At 34.0% G+C, this 22,103-nt stretch overlaps 1 protein-coding gene across 1 annotated transcript in view; it reads right to left on the reverse strand.

Moving 5' to 3' along the window:
• The window catches only part of LOC132103895 (rap guanine nucleotide exchange factor 5-like), a 52,635-nt gene extending 33,923 nt beyond the window's left edge, over positions 1-18,712 (reverse strand). Inside the window, exons 1-6 of the mRNA XM_059508956.1 lie at positions 18,203-18,712; positions 12,831-12,884; positions 9,653-9,759; positions 7,244-7,365; positions 6,135-6,297; positions 1-4 (exon numbers count right to left, since the gene is read on the reverse strand). The exon at positions 1-4 is cut by the window's left edge and continues 78 nt beyond it. Of these exons, the coding sequence (XP_059364939.1) occupies positions 1-4; positions 6,135-6,297; positions 7,244-7,365; positions 9,653-9,759; positions 12,831-12,884; positions 18,203-18,565 (813 nt within the window). The 5' untranslated portion in view covers positions 18,566-18,712. The remainder of the gene's footprint in view (positions 5-6,134; positions 6,298-7,243; positions 7,366-9,652; positions 9,760-12,830; positions 12,885-18,202) is intronic.
• Between the last annotated feature and the right edge of the window lie 3,391 nt (positions 18,713-22,103).

Below are 22,103 nucleotides of genomic sequence, written 5' to 3' on the forward strand. Positions count from 1 at the left end.
CGGTCTGCAAGAGAGAAAACACACACCTGATAAAACACCTCTGTCCCGCGTGAGTCCACCTCTGACAGGGATATTCTGTAAGATGTCATGCTCAGAGTCGGCCCCGTCCCAAATGATGCACTTGTTCAGAGGCACACTTGATGCACTACTGGGCCAAGCTTGCACTAATGTGGATTACTGCTGACAGAATAAGGAAGACCGCAACCAGTTTTTGGTCAAAAATGCAAGTGCACTACCAGTGAATACTAGTATACTACCTGTACTGTAATAATCAGCAGTAAAATAAAATAAAATAAAATAAAATAAAATAAAATAAAATAAAATAAAATAAAACAAAATTAAATTAAATTAAATTAAATTAAATTAAATTAAATTAAATTAAATTAAATTAAATTAAATTAAATTAAATTAAAAATTAAATGAAATAAATTAAAAGATGGAAAACTTAATCTTGCGAGGCAATATTTATTTTTTGCTGTTTAGCTTAAGCTGAAGCACTTACATTTCTTAATAAATGAAAACTTAAAATGAAATAAAAATAAAAATAAATGAAACCTAAACAGTAATTAAAAAAAGAAATAAAATAACAAAAGAACATAACATAATTAACAAAGAAATTACTACAATTAAAATGAAAACTGAAGGTCTAAACATATAATATAGTAAACTATATTAATAAACACTCATTCAAAATATTATTAAAAACCATAAGAGTTGATACTATAATAAACAAAATAATTATTTACAATTTTAGTTTAAGTTAAATCACTAAAATGACTAACTAGAAATAAAAAAAAAAACTAAAACTGAACTAAAATTAAAAATCTTGAAATAAATAAATGAATAAACCTAAACAGTAAGATTTGTAAAAATGATAAAAATTGACAAAAGCCCATAACAAAATTAATAAATAGTTGAAAAAAATAAATAAAATGTAAGCATAAAAAAGTAATTAATAAATACTCATTCTAGTGAATATAAATATAAATAATATAATATTAATAAAAACAATTTCAGTTAGTCTCCAAAGCAACATTTCTCATTTTCATTTAGTTTGAAGCATTGAAATTACTATCTGGAAATAAAATAAATAAAAAACTAAATTGAAACTAAAACTGAAATAAAATAAATTAAGCATAAATATGAATACAACATTTTTTTGAATCTAGCGCCCTCTGCTCTCTACTGCCCCCTGCTGTATTAAACACACACGAAGAGCAAACTCTGCTGCTGACATGAAACATACAGTACAGCATGAAGCTGAATCCACTTTTAACATCTGATGGACGAAATATAGGCAAAATAAGCCAATTTAATGATCTAACCCCCAGTGCTAACTGCACTCTTTAAAATAATAGTCATTTTCGGCAGCATAGGGATCTTGAATTACTGTAAGTTTTTATGTTTGTTAGTTTAATTAAAGAAAAGTTCTTCATTATATTTCATCAGCTCAGTGTTCTGGGTTCATTAAAGCACCAGAAAAAAAAAAATTATTATACAATTATTAAAAAGTTATTATACAGTACATTATTATATTACTTTATATTACATTGTTTATAACTATCTGCACAACGAGAATTTTTTTTTAAAATAATTTAATATAAAAAATATAATATATATATATATACAGTACAGACCAAAAGTTTGGAAACATTACTATTTTTAAATGTTTTTGAAAGAAGTTTCTTCTGCTCATCAAGCCTGCATTTATTTGATCAAAAATACAGAAAAAAAATAATATTGTGATATATTATTACAATTTAAAATAATAGTTTTCTATTTGAATATACTTTAAAAAAATTTATTCCTGTGATGCAAAGCTGAATTTTCAGCATCATTCCTCCAGCCTTCAGTGTCACATGTAACATCCAGTCGATCACATGATCATTTAGAAATCATTCTAATATTCTGATTTATTATGAGTGTTGGAAACAGTTCTGCTGTCTAATATATTTGATCAATAAAAGGTTAAAAAGAACTGCATTTATTCAAAAAAAAAAAAAACATTTCTAATAATATATATATATTCTAATAATATATTTTCTTTACTATCACTTTTTATCAATTTAACACATCCTTGCTGAATAAAAGTATTGATTTTATTAAAAAAAAAAAAGAAAGAAAAAAAACAATTACTGACCCCAAATTACTGACCAGTAGTGTATATTGTTATTACAAAATATTTATATTTTAAAAACATAGCTTCTTTTTTTTTTTACTTTTTATTCATCAAAGTATCCTAAAAAAGTATCACGTGTTCTGAAAAAATATTAAGCAGCAGAACTGTTTCCAACTTTGTTAATGAATCATCATATTAGAATGATTTCTAAAGGATCATGTGATAATGATCCTAAAAATTCAGCTTTGCATCACAGAAATAAATTATAATTTAAAGTATAATAAATTTAAAAACAATTATTTTAAATTGTAATAATATTTCACAATATTACATTTTTTTCTGTATTTTTGATCAAATAAATGCAGGCTTGATGAGCAGAAGAAACTTCTTTCAAAAACATTAAAAATAGTAATGTTTCCAAACTTTTGGTCTGTACTGTTTATATATATATATATATATATATATATATATATATATATTATTGACAAAAAATAACATTTTAGATGTATTATTCTAAACTGTTAAATTATTTAACATTTTACAAAAACTAGCTGAACAACTTGATAAATAAATATAAAATACAATTTAAAAAATCTTTTTAATATAAAACTAAAATTAAATAAAAAATAAAAATATTATTTACAAAATCACTTTATGATGTATATTGTTTGTCATTTTTTCAACATTTATTTATTTATTTATTTATTTATGTGTTAGGGGTTCTTTACAGCAGCAGAATATTTTCTTAAATAACATTAATAAATAATAATAATAAAAAACATACATACATACATACACAAAATAAAAATGTTTGTGTTCCTCCAAATAGGTTTTTTGATGGACTGTATGATTCCTTGGAGATTTACCTTATCTTATTATTTTAAGGTGTAAAAAGGAAAGCATGTGCAGGTATAAACCACACCACAAACAGAAAAAAAGCCTGATAATGTCTTTAATCCGGGACAATGCTCTTGTGAAGCGTGAGTCTCCACACTGTATCACACACAGCTCAAACCGGGCCAGTGATTTGAGAAGTGGGCCAAAGTTTCCCTCCTTCTTCTTCTCCTGCGACTGACATGCTTTCATCACACCATGCATCTCTCCTCCTCGTCTGTCACACAGACACAGCCCATGAAGTGATTCACAACGGAGAAGACCTCTAAACGAATCAGGCACGACTGAACAAGACTGCACGACAACACACACAGGCTCACAGATGCACACACGCAGGCAAATGTAGACATAAACACACACACATACGCAAATGCACGCTCCTTCTGCACACAGAAGCATTACTAGTTTCACAGAGCTGAAGATAAAATTCAAATAACATGCAAATGAGGCGTGCAGCACGAGGAGTGTGTGTGTGTGTGTGTGTGTGTGTGGGAGGCTGAAAGCCAGGCAATATCCAAACAATCCTGGCTAAAAGCATCACTTGTGTAGCTCCAGGGGTTTCAATTCTACTGAAGAGACAGTCACGACTGGAACAATACAAACCAACAGAAACCACAATCACAACCACACACACACACACACACACACACACAACAACAACAAACAATAAAACCACAAATACATAAATGTAATAATAGGGAAATAAATGACTTGTTGAAATAAATGCAATTAATTTAATTAAATCTAATCCTAAATTAGTTTTTGCTTTACTTGTTTTCCTTTATTAATTATTTTCTGTATTTATTTTTAACTTTATATTTATTCTTTTTTAACTAAATAGGTTATTATTTTTATTTTATTTTATTTGTAATATGGAAATAAATACATGTGGGAATACATATGCATATACAGTATATTATAATAAATAATGCATGAATATAAAAACTATAAAAAATTATAATAAAATTAAATAAAAACATATAATAACAGGAAAATAAATAAAGGAATAAATGACTTGTTAAAAGAATTTAGTCCTAAATAATTTTTTTGTATTACATTGTCCTTTGTTTATTATTTTCAGCATTTATTTTTAACTTTGTTTGTTTATTCTTTTAAACTATATATTTTAATCTTTCTTTAATTTAGTTTTTTATTTGTTTGTATATTTCTTTGTATTACTGAAATAAACATTTATGAGAATAAATAAATATATAGGAAAACAATCATAAACAAATAACAAAAGTTATTAATTAAATTAAAAATACAGTTAAAATAATTAATGAAATATATAAAAAAATTAAATCAAAATTTTTGCAGGTTTGGTCCTTTATAAAACCATTAAAAAATGCATCCGTAACACAGTCCAGGCTCATTTTACCATCTATTTCATGTGGTTTCATTCACTCTGATATAATCAAGGTCTCTTTTCACTACAGTGACAGTGTCAAATAGTTTCTACAGAACTGTTCTTCCCATAACTAGTCCTAACCAATCCAGTTTTATTTCCACAGACAAAGATTACCACCAAAAGTGGCCTTAATTGTAACTGTCTGTCTGATGCTACATACAGTATAAGAGCAACAGGATATGATGTCATAGTCCAGGATTTTTAAATAATAAATGCAACCTCCACAATCATAGACAATCATCTTTTGTTGATGACTCAAGCGTGTAATTTGTTTGTTTTTCGCATGCAGCGCTATAAAAAGATGCTTATTTTCTTAGAATTATCCAGTGTTTCTATCTCATCACATTCAGTTCACACTGCACGCTCACACTCACGCCGTCCCATGTTCACCTTCCTGAAACTGACATCAGCTGTCTGTTCAGATCTAATCGCTCTGTGTTATCATCCTCATCCTTCACGGCTAACAAAACAGCCTCGTCTCTGAATCCAATCTCACCGTCCGCACCGAAGACACGTTTAAGCCAATCAAATCCTTTCATCTACACTTGGCTCAGTTCAACCGAATTCAGCTCGACTCAATGACAAAAAAATATATAATTGGGTCGTTGACAACAGGAAACATGCAAATCATAAATGCATATAACTGTGATTAATATGAAAGGGAGAAAACACCTTATCTTTTTATGTTCAAAAGAACAGCAAATCATTTACAACATTATTAACTTCTGATTAGTTGAATGCATCCTTGATTAATAAAAGCATTAATTTCTTTAAAAACAAATCGTACAGATCCCGAACTTAGAACAATAGTGTAAAACCGATCAATATGTAACAATAGTATAATATACATGATCATATAGACTCATACATAAAACATACACACACATAATTCATTTCCTTCTTCCATGAGGATGATTTGTGGTTAAACAGGATTAACGGGGAAAACCGAAGCAAAAGGTCACGAGAACAATCTGTTTCCTGCTGCATCCAAATCAGACGGATGCATGAAAGACAACGATGGAAACTAGTACACTGCACAGTATACTATACTACACACTGCATACTATTCCTTTAAATAATGTGAAACACTGATACTATCTTTATATATTAATAATCACTTTTTGTAGCTTTGCAGCCTGAAATGAAAATGTACACAGTTTTTGTTTTATCCATCTGTATTTACTCTATATAACATCTTTTAACAATCTGTGACCCTGGAGCACAAAAGCAGTGTTAAGTCTCTGGGGTATATTTGTAGCAATAGCCAAAAATACATTGTAGGGGTCAGATATTTCTTATATGTCAAAAATCATTAGGATATTAAGTAGAGATCATGTTCCATGAAGATATTTAGTAAATTTTCTACTGTAAATATATCAAAACTTAATTTTTTAAACAGCAATATGCATTGCTAAGAATTCATTTGGACAACTTTAAAGATGATTTTCTCAATATTTAGATTTTTTTGCTCCCTCAGATTCCAGATTTTCAACTAGTTGTATCTATTTACAAACCACACATCAATGGAAAGATGATTTATTCAGCTTTCAGATCATGTAAAAATCTCAGTTTCGAAAAATGGACACTTAAGACTATAGGTTTTGTGCTCCAGGAACACAAATGTGATTATTTTAAAGGGGGTGATTCTTTTCAATCCCATGTATATGCATGTTCATATATATATATATATATATATATGTTGTTTATACTCACGGGCTGACGACTCTGAACTGGACGTAAGGGACGAGCTGAAGCAGAAGACGGACGCCGTTCTGCCATTCCTCCTCACTGCGAAATTCACAGCCCTGAGCATCGCACTCCTCGAACGAGAACTGATAATATGTGTTGGAGTCTTCAAACACCAGCCGCTGGTCGACTGAGGGGAGCACACAGAGGGATTTTTAAAATGGCACACATATGATGTGATATAGAGCTGTTCTAGAGAACTGGCATTTTCCCACTGGAATGCTTTCCCAAAACCCATTAGATATTCCAGAGGGATCCCACAGTGAATCTGCCTCCCGGGTTGGCCTACAAACATACATCATGACTGAACAGCTCTATTATATATACACAGCTATACAGTATTCCATGCAGTATTCCATTCCTACATTCAAGACTGTGTACGGGAAATTCTAAATTCTAAAAATGTAGCGGTACCTAGTGTTACATTCCAAACATGCAGAGTGTGTGTTTACCTAAAACTAAAACCATAAAACATTTTCATTTGAAATTAAATTAACATTAAACGGGGGAAAAAATCAAGTTGAAGTACTAAAATGTGACCCTGGAGCACAAAAGCAGTCTTGAGTCTCTGGGGTATATTTATAGCAACAGCTAACAATTCATTGTGTTGGTCAAAATTATTTTTCTTTTGTGCCAAAAATCATTAGGATATTAAGTAAAGATCATGTTCCATCAAGATATTTAGTAAATTTCCTACCATAAATATATCAACACTTAATTTTTGATCAGTAATATGCATTGTTAAGAACTCATTTGGACAACTTTAAAGATGATTTTCTCAATATTTAGATATTTTTGCTCCCTCAGATTCCAGATTTTCAAATAGTTGCATCTCCTCCAAATGTTGTGCTCCTTACAACAACGCATCAATGGAGAGATCATTTATTCAGCGTTCAGTTGATGTATTAATCTACTTTTTGAAAGATTTACACTTTTGTGGTCCAGGGTCACAAATAACTAAAATAAAAAAAGATAAACACACACACACACACAAAAAATACTAAAACATTTAAAATCTCTATCGACATAGATTCTAACAGTATGTCAATGATAGTAAAATAAGAGTGTTTATTAACCCGAGTGCAGGATCCCCAGCTCCAGAAGAACCTGCCAGACACCAGACGCCATTAACCTGCACTGAACCGACACACACTGCTCAAGCAGCCACTGGACCAGCTCCACACCCACATAACTCCTCCTGCACACACACACACACACACGTTACTGTCAGCTTCTATATTACATGCATGATTATTTAAAAGTTTGGGGTCTGTCATTATTTTAATTTTTATTCAAAAGTGACAGTTAAGACATTTATAATGTTACGAAAGATTTCTATTTCAAACAAATGCTATACTTTTGAACTTTATATTCATCTGTGAATCCTGAAAGAAAAAAATCATCACTGTTTCCACAAAAATATTAAGCAGCACGACTGATAATAATCAGAAATGTTTCTTGAGCAGTAAATCATCATATTTTCATGATTTCTGAAGATCATGTGACTCTGAAGACTGGAGGAATGATGCTGAAAATACAGCTGTGCATCACAGAAATACATTACAGTTTAATAGATATTCACATAGACAACAGCTATTTTAAGTTGTAATAAAATTTCACAATTATTATTTTTTTATCAAATAAATGCAGTGTTGGTGAGCAGAAGAGACTTCTTTTAAAAATATAAAAATATCTTAACGTCCCTAAAGCTTTGAACATTAGTGTAACTTTATTAGTTGCCCATGAACAAAACACAAAGCATTATTATGAAACAGTTCTGGTAAATGTTCTTCAATGGCATGTCAGCTTTTGGTTAAAACCATACTTGAATTATTCAAATATAAAATAGACACTAAATAACATATTTAAAATGCATTTTCCCTGAATATTCTAAAATAAGATTTGGATTAACTCGATTAAAAACAAACAAAAAAAGGAGTAGAAATATAAACAACCAATAAAATATGTTTGCAACGTAACTTGACATGCATAAACAGTCTACAGTTCTGCTAAAGGCAGAAAAAAATATTTTAATTGTGATTTAAGAAATATATGACTATCTGTGTTTTTATAATATTGTTGTTGTTGCTATTTTTCATACTGCTTCATACGTCCATTAAAATCAATGTTAAACACTGTTTGCAATCCATTATGCTTCTGTAATTTGTGATGCACAGTATTTCCAAATGAAAGGCAGGAATTGATTAGATTATGAAAAGTGATCTCTATATTTCAATAAAAACAATATACTAAATGCAATTCAATTAGAATAACAAGCACTAATAAATAATTCACAATAAGACCAGGAATGCAATTAAAAAGATGTAAAAGTGTTGAAATGGCTGTAACACTCTCATTGCGTTTGCTTTAATATGATATGTGGTGCAACATTATCATGCTGTTACTGATTTGCATTTTGAAGTCATTAAGCTGCTCATTTTCATCTAGTGCATGTGTGCATTCGTTAAAACATGCAAAGCTCTCTGATTCTGCGTTTGCTGTCACACGTTCACACTCCACCATCTGACGGGACGTTTTTATCCAATCAGAGTGAAGTTTGGACAGCGGCCATCAGTCACAGCGATAACAGACAGCTGAAGAGTCAGCCAACCGACCACACACACACACACAAACACACACACACTTTAACCTCTCTTACATTGATCCTGTGAATGTATGAGTTATATCACACAACCCCAGTAGAACATGTATGACAGCCTGATGCTAGAAATGCCAAGGTCATGGATTCAATTGCCAGAGAACACACACATTTCTGAAAGCGGTCTACCTCTTCTGAGATAATGCTGACCCTCAGAGGACCCCAGATGATCCTAACCTTGAATCAACAAACAGAACTAACAATTATTGCTACATGTGTGACTGCATCATATAATTACTATTAATTAATAATATTGATAGTTCATCCGAAATGCACACACACAGAGCAGTGAACACACACACACACACTGTGAGCACACACCCGGAGCAGTGGGCAGCCATTTATGCTGCGGCGCCCAGGGAGCAGTTGGGGGTTCGGTGCCTTGCTCAAGGGCACCTAAGTCGTGGTATTGAAGGTGGAGAGAGAACTGTACATGCACTCCCCCCACCCACAATTCCTGCCGGCCCGGGACTCGAACTCACAACCGTTCGATTGGGAGTCCGACTCTCTAACCATTAGGCCACGACTTCCCACCAGTGTTTTAAATATTGTACAAACATAATTTTCTGTAAAGTTGCTTTGTAACGATTTGTATTGTAAAAAGCGCTATACAAATAAACTTGAATTGAATTGAATTGAATTGAATTCTGCTCATCAAGGCTGCATTTATTTTATTAAAAATATAGTAAAAACAGTAAAATTATGATCTTTTAATGAATTTAATGCATCCTTGTTGACTAAAAGTATCAATTTCTTAAAAGAAAGCCGTAGCTTGAATAAGCTTTGAATTAAGCGGCTAGCAAATGCAGGAAAGTAAATCTCTGACCTGATAATCCTGGCGAGGTGGATCTTGTCTTTTGCTGGATACGGTCCATGAGACAGAAAAGCATTTCTCAAAGCACGTCCAGCGCAGGGAAAACTCTGAGAACACGTCTGTCAGACAGAAAGATTTTCTCAGGATGGAATTAAAAGTTGATTTTGTGTAATATGAATGCTTGACGCTATAAAATAATCATAAATATAAAGAGATCCACAATAAAATCTCTTTAACATCTTTAACTCTTTCTCCTAGATAGCAAAGAAATAGGCAAATGAACACTTTTGCTCAAGTTTCCTGATGTTTTTCTAGAGAAAAGACCCTAATGAACTTACATTTGTCTCCTTTAGAGATGCAAACGATGTCTCAAACTGAGCTTCGAGCTTCAAAAATGTCTTAATTTTTTATATCTCTATACTTGTACTGCACACTCTTTTGTGTCCCTTCTTTGTCTTTTTATATTTCCTTAGAAATGTAGGGAGAAATATTTTGAAACAAACAAATGATAATTGAATGATCATTTTATCTCTATAATCCCTATAAATTTATAGGGATCTGGCTTTGCTTAAGCCCCGCCCACAGTGGAATCTCATTGGTCAAAACTCTACATTAAACATCTGATTGGATTTTTGCCTTCAGATTAAATCGTGGCTGCATTGATCACAGCGTAATGCTCCTTCTCTCGTGGCTTATTGCTGTAATAAATTCTGGGGTCAGTGAAAGAATAAAGATAAGGATCATAATCTCTAGTCAGCGATAATCATCATTTTGTTCATTGTTATGTGATGATCTATGAAACAGAAAGCAGAAGAGCCTTTAGAGGGGTTTCTTGGGATCCTGACGTTGAGTTTGATCCCATATCTAATGTACGTACTTCTGCACACACGGGTGATTAGCTGTTAGCGTGAGCGTTTAGCAGAGTTAATGCGCGGATTAAAGGAGCTTCAGAGATTCTAATGAGACGAGATGAATCACAAGAGAAGATACTCGTCAGATCCACAGATTAACACTACTGAAGTCGCATGCGTGTGAGAAAGAGATGGATTCAAAGAGATGTACTGATCAGATGTTCCTCATGAAGTTCTCGATTATTTGTTATTTGTCAACTAAAACTATAAATAAGAAAAACTATGCAAAAAAATCACTTTTATAAAATGTTTGTGCGGCCGCAGAGTGTGAAAAAAACCAGCCTATAATGGTAAAAATCCACTCACTCATTGTTTTATAATCCCAATAAATCATAAACAGTCCGTCCACATGAGCAGTTCCAGATTTCTCACTACTGTGACATCATACTCGGGAAAGTCCCGCCCAGTTGTGAAGCTCTCTGCTCTATTAACAAATGCACTTCCCTGAGTGAGAAGCAGCAGTCCGCCATTACTTTTTTTCTTGCTTTAGCTGCTGGAGGTAAAATGTCAGCACAAAAGAGCCATTAAAAGTGTTGTGTTTTGGGATGCACCAACGAACAGGTCTCCATAGACCACTGAGGACACTGTGGTTAACTTTCGCTTTTGAAGGAAATGTCCAGAAAAAAAACAAAACAGAAAAGTCTTATACGTTTGTGCTAAAATTTTACGCTGGACTGCCTCACAAGTGAGGCTCAGTTCAACGCTGGAGTTGAGTGAACAAAAAGCATCATGCATCATATTTTGTTTTCCAAAAGAGCTTCTTGGCTCTCTGAAAGGCTAATGTTAATAAAGCTAAAATTGAATCTGCCTGTTTTCGTGTTTGGAAGCAATGTGAGGTCAGTAACATGGTCACTAACTGTTACCCAATAACACTGGTGGTCTGCCCTCGTGCATGAGCAATTTAAGCTCTGAACTCTTCTAAAAAAGAGATCTGGGAGCTCATTTTCATTTAAAGAGGACAAACACAAAAAACTGCACGTTTTGGCTCATACATAAAAGTGGCAATTTCAACAAGGTATAAGACATTATCTGTGGGGTATTTTTAGATAAAACTTTTCATACACATCAGAGAATAATTTAAAATATTATATCAATGTATTCTATAGCACATTAAACCAAAAAATGACAATTTACTGAAAACTTAAATATAATAAATGTCCGTACTAAAATTAATAAAACTAAAATTTATATAAAAATTTAAATAAAGAATAAATCAAAATTCTAAAGAAAAGAAAATATATATATGAAAATATAAAGAATGGCCAGCTAGTAAGCTAGCTAGTTCTAAAATTACTCAAATAAAAAATAAATTAAATGCTAATTAGTTTTTTAAATTACTAAAACAACCTGAAATTAAAATGAAAACTGAAAATATAAAAAATAAAAGCTAATGCAAAACATGAATACTACAAAAAAAAAATACTAAAATGCCACAGAAGATAGATAGATAAATAAATTAAAAAAGAAAATAAATACTAAATTATAAAACGGAATGTTCCGGTCCTTGATTCTGATTGGCTGACCCACATTCGAAGCTGTTGTAGATTACTCTACAAACATACACCTTTGTTTACTTCTGTGTGTTGCTCGGCAACCACTTTGTTGGAACCACAGCTGTTTCTGAGGAACTACATTGTTTGGTGGAAGAATACTGCTTTTATTAATATCACTACACTTTATTTGCTCTGTTGTATTCTGTGAAACCTTACTATATATATGGAATAGCCGTTTTATAAAAGCAATAAGCCCCAAAAAGCCATGGTTTATGGTGAATTTATAACTGCTAAGGGACGTTATTGGGTGCGGTGCGAAGCTGAGGTTTTTATAAACAAATCTGAATATATGCTATAATAGTATTTAAAATACAAAAAGTATATATGAAAATAAGACTGATTTGCTGTGAGTATGCATTTAATATTTGTCACCTAAAATTAGAGCTAACTACATCTGAAAAAATTAGGCTTTTTCAAATGAGTCAAAACTCATACAAGACAATTTTTTAAACACAATGTCTTGAATTAATTTGATGAGAACCATTTGAGCTCATATGGAGATCTCTGACTTTTGTTACCTTGGCATGCTGAGCAAAGTTTGAAACCCATCGTCTGAAACTCTAGAGGAGAAGTGGGAAATTTAAGCAAAAAGTCTCCACTTGTTGTCTTAGGAGAAACACTTGGGATGAGTTATTTGTCTTTCATTTAGGATGAAGTCAATTATATTCAGGGCGGGCCGAACTGTAGCAGCTCCTCACGTATCAGTGTTATGTTGCACTTTATTACCTTGGGTTTGGGTGTGACGCCTGTGCCGGGTCCTGGGATGGTGTCAGGTGACTGCTGCACAATCACAAAGACAGAAAAGACACATGAACGTCCTGAGTCACATTATGAAAACATGTTCACATTCTTCACATACAGCTGAAAGTGTCTGAAATGTTCTGGAGGGACCCTTAAGGGCCTTTCAAACGTCAGGACATCATGCTACCACGAAAAGGACCTTCACATGAAAAGTGCTGCAGAAATGCAGAAATGCAATTTTACGTGCTAATCCCTTCCTGACAGTGACATGTTTCTGGATGTCATGATGTGTCTTTGACACTGTGTCATACTACTAGATGCATCTGGATGAGCAAAACTTCCTTCATGTTTGTTTTTTTCTCTGGTATAGCATGCAAATCGTGGCAAACACAGAGTGTGCTTTGAAAGGTCAATGGGGTCAAACTTGTATTGAGTAGTTTTGATATATACTATGGTACTAAATGACTTCCAAATCCATATACCACAACATTTATGCCAAGGTACTTGAAAGAATACAACAGCAAAACAGTACATTTGCACAAAAAAAAAAATAAATAAATAAAACCTTATCTACACCACTTTCTTTACTTGAAATAAAGACTTAAAAAAAAAAAAGCAAAAAAATAAATAAATAAATAATAATAATAATAATAATTAAATATATATATATATATATATATTTTTTTTTTTTTTGCTTTTTTTTTTGCTTTTTATATATATATATATATATATATTAAATGAAAATCTTTATAAGAAAAAAAAGATATTGCTTATCTTATCTTATGATATATAACTAAAATAAAATAAGTTAAACTTAAACTACTAAACCTAAACTGAAATAAAAAAATAAATAAATTAAAGCTAAATAGAAATATTTAAAAAATACAAAAGCACATAACAAATTACATTAAATCTCAAATTAATAATATAAAAATAAACATTAGAAATATAAAAAGACAAACTAATTAAAATGACAAAAGCACATGACACAATTACTAAAAATAAATATATATATAATTGCGTATACGCTACATAACTGCTTGATTAAGCAAACTAGGGAATTGAACCAGTTTATTCAAATGAACTTTCTGACAGAATCAGTTCGGGGAAGAGAATCAGATTTCCCCGTTTGCCTGAGGCTCTGTATTACAGGTAATAATGTTGTAAATAATGTTAAGTTTCTTGCACAGACTGATTGTTTCACTTCATAAGACTTCAGTATATCGTCAGGAACCACAGGTATTCATTTTGTGTTCCTTAACATGCTTTTTTTGACTCTCAAAGTGCCGGTAGCCATTGACTTCTTGTATTTTATAAATCACAGATTTTCAAGGATCATGGTTCCAGTTAAAAATCACTGTTCTACTGAAGAATAAAAACAAAAAAAAAAAAACCCATCTTAGATGGCCTGAGGGGTGAGTAAATGAACAGGTTTTGGGTGAACTATCAATATATTCAATACTCAGCGCTCGTGGTTTGTGCAAATCAGCAGTTTCTTGATCCGAGCAACTACACATTAATATTTTGGGTTTCACAAACACTCAAACCAAGAAGATATAAATGGCTAACATCCAACATTATGATTCTGTTATCATGTTTTCATCAGAGAACTCAAAACAATAGCAATGGATTCATCAGGCTTTCGGCTTGAATACTGTTTGAAATTCCTGAGAGCACCTGTGATGATAGTATCTGTGCTTTCTGTGAGCCGGCGTGATGTGGGCTGACCTGCAGGAATCAGAGAGTGCTCGTCTCTCTGTAGACAAATCTCCCCAGGGGTCACGGCTTTGTTTTGACTGGGCTCTGAAGACGCTGTGTGTATCAGATTTACTGTATTGATTTGCTTTGGGCTGCTGCTTGAGATCTGGGAGCTGAACTCTGTTTGAGTCGCATGGGAAATAGAGCGGACAGGCCACAGATAAGCAAACGCATGAGGCAGAAAAGGCTTTTTTAGATAAAAAGACATTCTTGTCCTTCATGCATTGCTAAAATCTTTCGATGAAATCACATTTCTCATCCTTCGTGGCTCATAAATCACAAAATGATCCCATTTTCTCAATGTCATTTGAACGAACCCTTAACCTTAAGCATTAAAGTACTGTGTATATCTCGTCCCATGCTATTTGTGCTAAAGACATACAAAGAACGTGCTATACAAATAAACTTCTCTTGTTAGCATTGATTACATTGCTAGGATTATATTGGTAAACTATGCATGGGTGAACACTGTGTACATTTTCTTCAGGAATTGTAAAATTGTAGTTTAGTTCTGCCGGGCATTTCCTAAAAAACAACAACACACAAACAGTTTTATTCACCTGCACTGAGAAGCAACATTTCAATCTCCTTCAAGCGAGAGAGAGAGAGAGAAAGAAAGAAAGAAAGAAAGAAAGAAAGAAAGAAAGAAAGAGAAAGAGAGAGAGAGAGAGATGAGGGAAAGGATTTACAAATGCATGAAGGAGAGGGAGAGAAGAGGATGAGAGAGGACAAACGGTACAGAAGATGATTAAAGGATGCACAGAAAGCATCCCGGTTCACTATGTAGTGCATAGTGTTCCAGAGTGCAGCGAGTGTCTGTGTTTCATTATGTGTCAGAAACTGATTACTCTCAGATTAGAGCACTCACTCACACACACACACACACACACACACATACCTCTCTTGCATAGCTTGCGAAAAAATCTGTCGCTCTGGATGAGTGCACTGCAAGATGGAGACATCAAACAAGCCTTGTCTTTCTCGTTAAGATTTCATTACATCCACAGACACTCACTCACTCACTCACACACACACACACACACACACACACACACACACACACACACACACACACACACACACACACACACACACAGGACTGTGTCATTAAGTGCAGCTTCTCCATCAGAGAATTGCAGAGAACTCCATGTGAGACGTCACTTTAGCACGCGCCGGTTTTGAAACGCTCTTCCTCTGTTCAGAGACGAGCGTCTGTCGCCCCATCTAAGAACAATCCCAGCAGACTGAGAGGATGGTAGCTCTGTCATAGTGTGCGTACAAGACTCATTCAGGAATCAATGTTGTTTCTTCTAAGACATGAAACATAGTTCACAAACTTCACTAAGAGTAAAGAGCTATAAAATTTATGTAAAAAATGAAAAGTTCATTTCAACTTGGAAGAATCTGATTTGAAATCTTTATATTCACATCTTTCTCCAGAGAAACATCTGAGAGGTTCTTCATGTATTGCTCTCAAGGAGAAATAACTGAGATCTAGTATGATTTTTCTAGCATCAAAGGTATGATAATTTGTCCTAAACGGCACAAAGGTTTCCTTTGAGCTCACGGTTCTCACTGCATGGACAGAGAGTATTGGACATGCTCTTAAAAATAAAGGTTCTTCAATGGTTCTTTGCAGGAAACTTTGGATCACCAGAAAACCATGTTATTATCTAGAACAACATTTTTTCTCTTATAGCATCATATGACCAAAAAACACTCATCAAAGGAACCTACAAAAATTCTAAAAGACTGTAAACACTAATAATTTGAGTGTACTTAAAAGAATAGTTTAAGAAATTTAGATGAGTTTGTTTCTTCTTCAGATTTGGGGAAATGTAGCATGGCATCACTTGCTCTGCAGTGAATGGGTGCCGTTAGAATGAGAGTCCAAACAGCTGATGAAAACATCACAATAATCCACACCACTCCAGTCCATCAGTTAACATCTGGAGAAGACAAAAGCTGCATGTTTCAAACAAATCCATCAAGATAATGTCATAACTTTAAACCAAAATATTCCTCAATCCATTATAACTCTTCCTTCAGTGAAAAAGTCCATCTCCTGTTGTCTCTCACATCAAAATCCACCCTTCCGTGGTATTATTATGCTTCTTCTAAAAGTTTCTTCTATAGCACCAGCTGTTAAAGCCTTCAAGATAGCTTTATTTTTTGCTTGCAGTTGTATTTTACCACAGCAGAGCCTGATAAACAGATGTTCCAGTAGTTGCTGTCATTGCAGTACACAAGGAAACAAATGTCACGCGTGTAATACTTGTTTCTCATTTAATACTAATGAGGCTTTCGTTTTTTAATTCTCTAATCGCCCAGGGGCGGATGAATTGAGTCAAATGAGCCTGAACCAAACATTCTGTTTGAAGCCGCAAGAACCCTCACAATATAAAACAACTCGAGCAACACCTCCGAGACAAAGAGATGAAACCCTGAAGAACTATGTTCATGCTCAACAGAAGTTACTGAACAAAACTCAAGAGTCAGAGTTACAAAAGTCCTCATTGATCGCTTGTGGATTTCCTCTCGCTCTCAGAATTAATCAGCGAAACAATTCTCGTCTTCAAGCCTCTGAAGCACTGAATAGTCCCTCTGTCACACCAGCAGTGAATAAACAGAATATATATCAGCTCTTTCCATACAGTCCACAAAAAACCTACTGTGATAGTGTCGTGGTTAAATTATGGCATCAGGTGCCTAACGATCACTGCTTTAGAAGAGCATATATTTACACGGCCACTTTAAAAAATAAAGGTTCTAATTAGAACCAAAAGCACTCTGATGTCATAATAGAATCTTTGTAAAGTTAAATATTGACTATTGAGGATATTTTAAATAACTACAACCACATTATGCAATATTCCGAGAATATTCTATACAACCACAAAACAAATTTCACACAACATATCAGCTAATTGTATACACATGGTACACAAATAAAGTCTCCAAATATCAAAATTTAAGACGTTTACAAAAAGCAAGACAGTAAATGTCTGAAAACCATAGTACTAGGCTGTTATGTAAACACTCTGGTTGATAGGCCTATATTAGGCTTTAAAAGCATCATTCTGCCCTTACAAAACATACTGTGTCAAGAAGTTTCTGTCTGTTATTGTATCACGACACTAAATAAAAACGACAAGAATATTCCCAAAGCATCTCATATTAACTCATCTTTTAACAGCAAGTCACAAAACTAATGTTTTGGTACTTTGGCTGCAAATGATCTTAATCAGATTCAGCAAATATAACTGCAGAACATGTTATATTTTTAAATTGGGAAGTTTCACACAGCAGGTGTGTGAGTTTGTGTGTGTTTGTGTACCTGACTGTGTGTATGTGTATCTCTGTTGCCTTAGATATCACGACTGAAAAAAAAAATTATAAAAAAAACATTACAGCCTCTCCTTCATAATTTAGTTACATTTGTAATAACGCATTAATGCATTGACAGCACGCATGCACCACACCGTCAGCTGGTTCGTGCACATCCACAGCTTTATAATAGCACTGATGGAGGATGTGGGTGGTGTATCGATCACGAAACACGCATTCTTTATCACGCACAGCCTGTATTAGTAACTCACGCTCTTTTTGCGCAGGTTCAGTCCGTGCTTTAACAATCCGGGCAGATCTCGGATCTTCTGCTTGATCTGGACCTGATCCCTGGCGGTTCTGTTCCATCTCCAGCTCGACAGGAGCCCGTCCTCCGCGGTGCAGGGGATGCTGTCGGATTCCTCCATCATCATCATCATCCTCCTCCTCCTCCTCCACCTGCTCTTCACGCACACGGACGCCGGAGCGACGTTCCTCCTCCGCCGCTCGATGGATCTCCAGCCGCCGCAATGAGAGACGAGACCTGCCTTACACTGCTGCTCCACCCAGCGATCACACACACACACACACACACACACACACACGCACACACCTCGCTGCCTGCATGAGGACATGCAGACCTCTGCTTTTACATGAAACCTGCACCTGAAAGAAAACTCACCTGTCGAGTAACTTTTGAGGATAATCGCTTCTGAAGTTAACAATCATTGAGACGCTCACAATCATTTAACCCCTTACTGACCGGCGTTTTCTACACCCATGATAACAATTGGGAAGAATTTTATTGCACTTCTATAATTTTTTATCTCAAAATTTAAGTTATAAATGCAAGTATAACATTTCAATTAAATTTGTTAATATATAAAAGGAACCAAAACAATTTCAACAGAAAATATAATTGTATATGGAAAATTATATGATTTTATTTTCGTTTATATTTTATAAACATTACTGAGAAAAAAAGAAAAGACATATATATGTATATATATATATATATATAAAATGTCTTTTCTTTTTTTTCAGTTTATAAAATATAAACGAAAATAAAATGTGTGTGTGTGTGTGTGTGTGTGTGTGTGTGTGTTAAAAAAAGAGGCCAAAAACTATTTCAGCAGAAAATATTGTTTTATATGGAAAGTAATTGCATATTTTATGTTATATTTTATAAATATTTTTTATGAAAATATTACACACACACACACACATATAATATATAATATTATAATATATAATATATATAAAATCCAGTCTCATAAATAATTCCCATTATTTGAATTATTTTAAATAAAAATCCAGTCACATCATCCAAAACTGTATTCTTGTAGACTGAAAGAGACACAGATCCGTCCTTAGCATTTAAAGGACATACTATGACCCACTTGTCTGAATAAAGGAATCCGTGTGAAATCGATGTCAGTGTTCAGAGGTTCACATCAGTAGTTCTGGTCTGATTCTCAGCTCTGTGGTGTTTCTTGGGTCGCTGTGTTAAAGCACTGATCTGTCTCTGCTCATCGTCCCAGATTCCATCTGAAACACATCTAGTGTTTTCCAGCATCGTTTAATGGAGTTATTTTCAGGGTCAGAAACAGGTTTCCAGTTTTACACAGATTGTTTGGGTGCTCAGGCATGTGTTTGAGGATGGATGGAGCCTGGGGTTGTTATCCATTAACAGGTTGGCAGGAGTCCACGCTGCTCACAAATGCATGATGGGACAGAAACAGTGCCGCCCCCTTCAGCCATGCAGCTAAAACCTTCAGGACGCTTTTGGAACAAGCAAACGATCAGCCAGCGAATCTAAAGCCAAGGGCTGCTTCTCAAGGTATGAAAACGTTAAAAGCAAACGGTCGCGCTCGGAAAACCAGTATCTCCACATCTTACATGAAAGAAAAGCTGATGATCTGTCAAAATGAAAGATCACCTCTACACAGCTGAATGCCTGGAGGACACAGTGTGTGTGTGTGTGTGTGTGTGTGAGAGTGTGTGCAGCTCATCCCAGAGGAGTTGACTGGGGGCTGATGTGTGTGTTGTGGGTGTGTGTGCTCTAATTTCAGGTGTAACACCAAGGTGTTGGATCACATGAAGAACACAGAGGAAAGGTGTTCAGTCTCCAGGATCTGCAGAGAGGAAGACGTGATTAACTGGACGCTCGGAGATCATTTGGAACATAAAGGATCATGACGAGGGAAAATAAAAGTCATCTGAGAATCAAAAAAAGGAATAATGGAAAAAATTGGGAAAAGAAGTGTTACCATTGATATGTGGAGACGCTCTGGAGGTTAAACTTTCCCCCCACAATCCACTGCAAGCTTGCATTCAGAAGTGACCACGGCTGTAGTTAACTAGAAGCATTAAAAACATGCACTAAAAATGAAATAAAAAATATATAAAATATAATAGTTAATAATAACAAACTAATAAAACTGAAAAAAAAAACTAAAACGTTATCATTCAAATGAAAACTGAAAAACATAAATGACAATAGAAAATGAAAAAAACTAAAAAATAATAAAAACCTAATAAAAATAAAAATAATAAAATAAATTTATATAATAAATTAAAACTGTAATAAAAAATAAAACAAAATAATTAGTAAAACGTTATTAACATGAAAACTGTAAATATAAAAAAACACTATAATAAAGACAAAACACACAAAAATATTAAAACTATATCACTATATCACAGCAGTAATGACTTTATGAACTACTTTACTTCTAAAATCGATACTATTAGAGATAAAATTGCAACCATTCAGCCGTCAGCTACAGTATCACATCAGACAGTGCACTATAGACCCCCTGAGGAACAGTTCCACTCATTCTCTACTATAGGAGAGAAGTATTGTATAAACTTGTTAAATCATCTAAACCAACAACATGTATGTTAGACCCTATACCATCTAAGCTCCTAAAAGAGGTGCTTCCAGAAGTCATAGATCCTCTTCTGACTATTATTAATTCCTCATTGTCATTAGGATATGTCCCCAAAACCTTCAAACTGGCTGTTATTAAGCCTCTCATTAAAAAACACAACTTGACCCCAAAGAACTAGTTAATTATAGACCAATCTCAAATCTCCCTTTTCTGTCCAAGATACTAGAAAAGGTGGTATCCTCATAATTATATTCCTTCTTAGAGAAAAATGGTATATGTGAGGATTTCCAGTCAGGATTTAGACCGTATCATAGTACTTAGACTGCTCTCCTTAGAGTTACAAATGATCTGCTCTTATCATCTGATCGTGGGTGTATCTCTCTATTAGTTTTATTGGATCTTAGTGCTGCGTTTGACACAATTGACCACAACATTCTTATGCATAGACTTGAACACTTTGTTGGCATCAGTGGAAGTGCATTAGCATGGTTTAAATCGTACTTATATGACCGCCATCAGTTCGTAGCAGTGAATGAAGATGTATCCTATCGATCACAAGTGCAGTATGGAGTACCTCAAGGCTCAGTACTAGGGCCGCTACTCTTCACGCTTTATATGTTACCCTTGGGAGATATCATCAGGAAACATGGTGTTAGCTTTCACTGTTATGCTGATGATACTCAGCTCTATATTTCTTTGCAGCCCGGTGAAACACACCAATTTGAAAAACTAATGGATTGCATAGTCGATATAAAAAACTGGATGACGAGTAATTTCTTACTGCTAAATTCTGAAAAAACTGAGGTGTTAATTATAGGACCTAAAAACTCCGCTTGTAATAACCTAGAACACTGTCTAAGACTTGATGGTTGCTCTGTCAATTCTTCGTCATCACTTAGGAACCTAGGTGTGCTATTTGATCGCAATCTTTCCTTAGAAAGCCACGTTTCTAGCATTTGTAAAACTGCATTTTTCCATCTCAAAAATATATCTAAATTACGGCCTATGCTCTCAATGTCAAATGCAGAAATGTTAATCCATGCTTTTATGACCTCAAGGTTAGATTATTGTAATGCTTTATTGGGTGGTTGTTCTGCATGCTTAGTAAACAAACTACAGCTAGTCCAAAATGCAGCAGCAAGAGTTCTTACTAGAAGCAGGAAGTATGACCATATTAGCCCGGTACTGTCAACACTGCACTGGCTCCCTATCAAGCATCGCATAGATTTTAAAATATTGCTTATTACTTATAAAGCCCTGAATGGTTTAGCACCTCAGT

The sequence above is a fragment of the Carassius carassius genome, chromosome 25 (genome assembly GCF_963082965.1).
Source record: "Carassius carassius chromosome 25, fCarCar2.1, whole genome shotgun sequence".
In the NCBI taxonomy this organism is placed as follows: domain Eukaryota; kingdom Metazoa; phylum Chordata; class Actinopteri; order Cypriniformes; family Cyprinidae; genus Carassius; species Carassius carassius.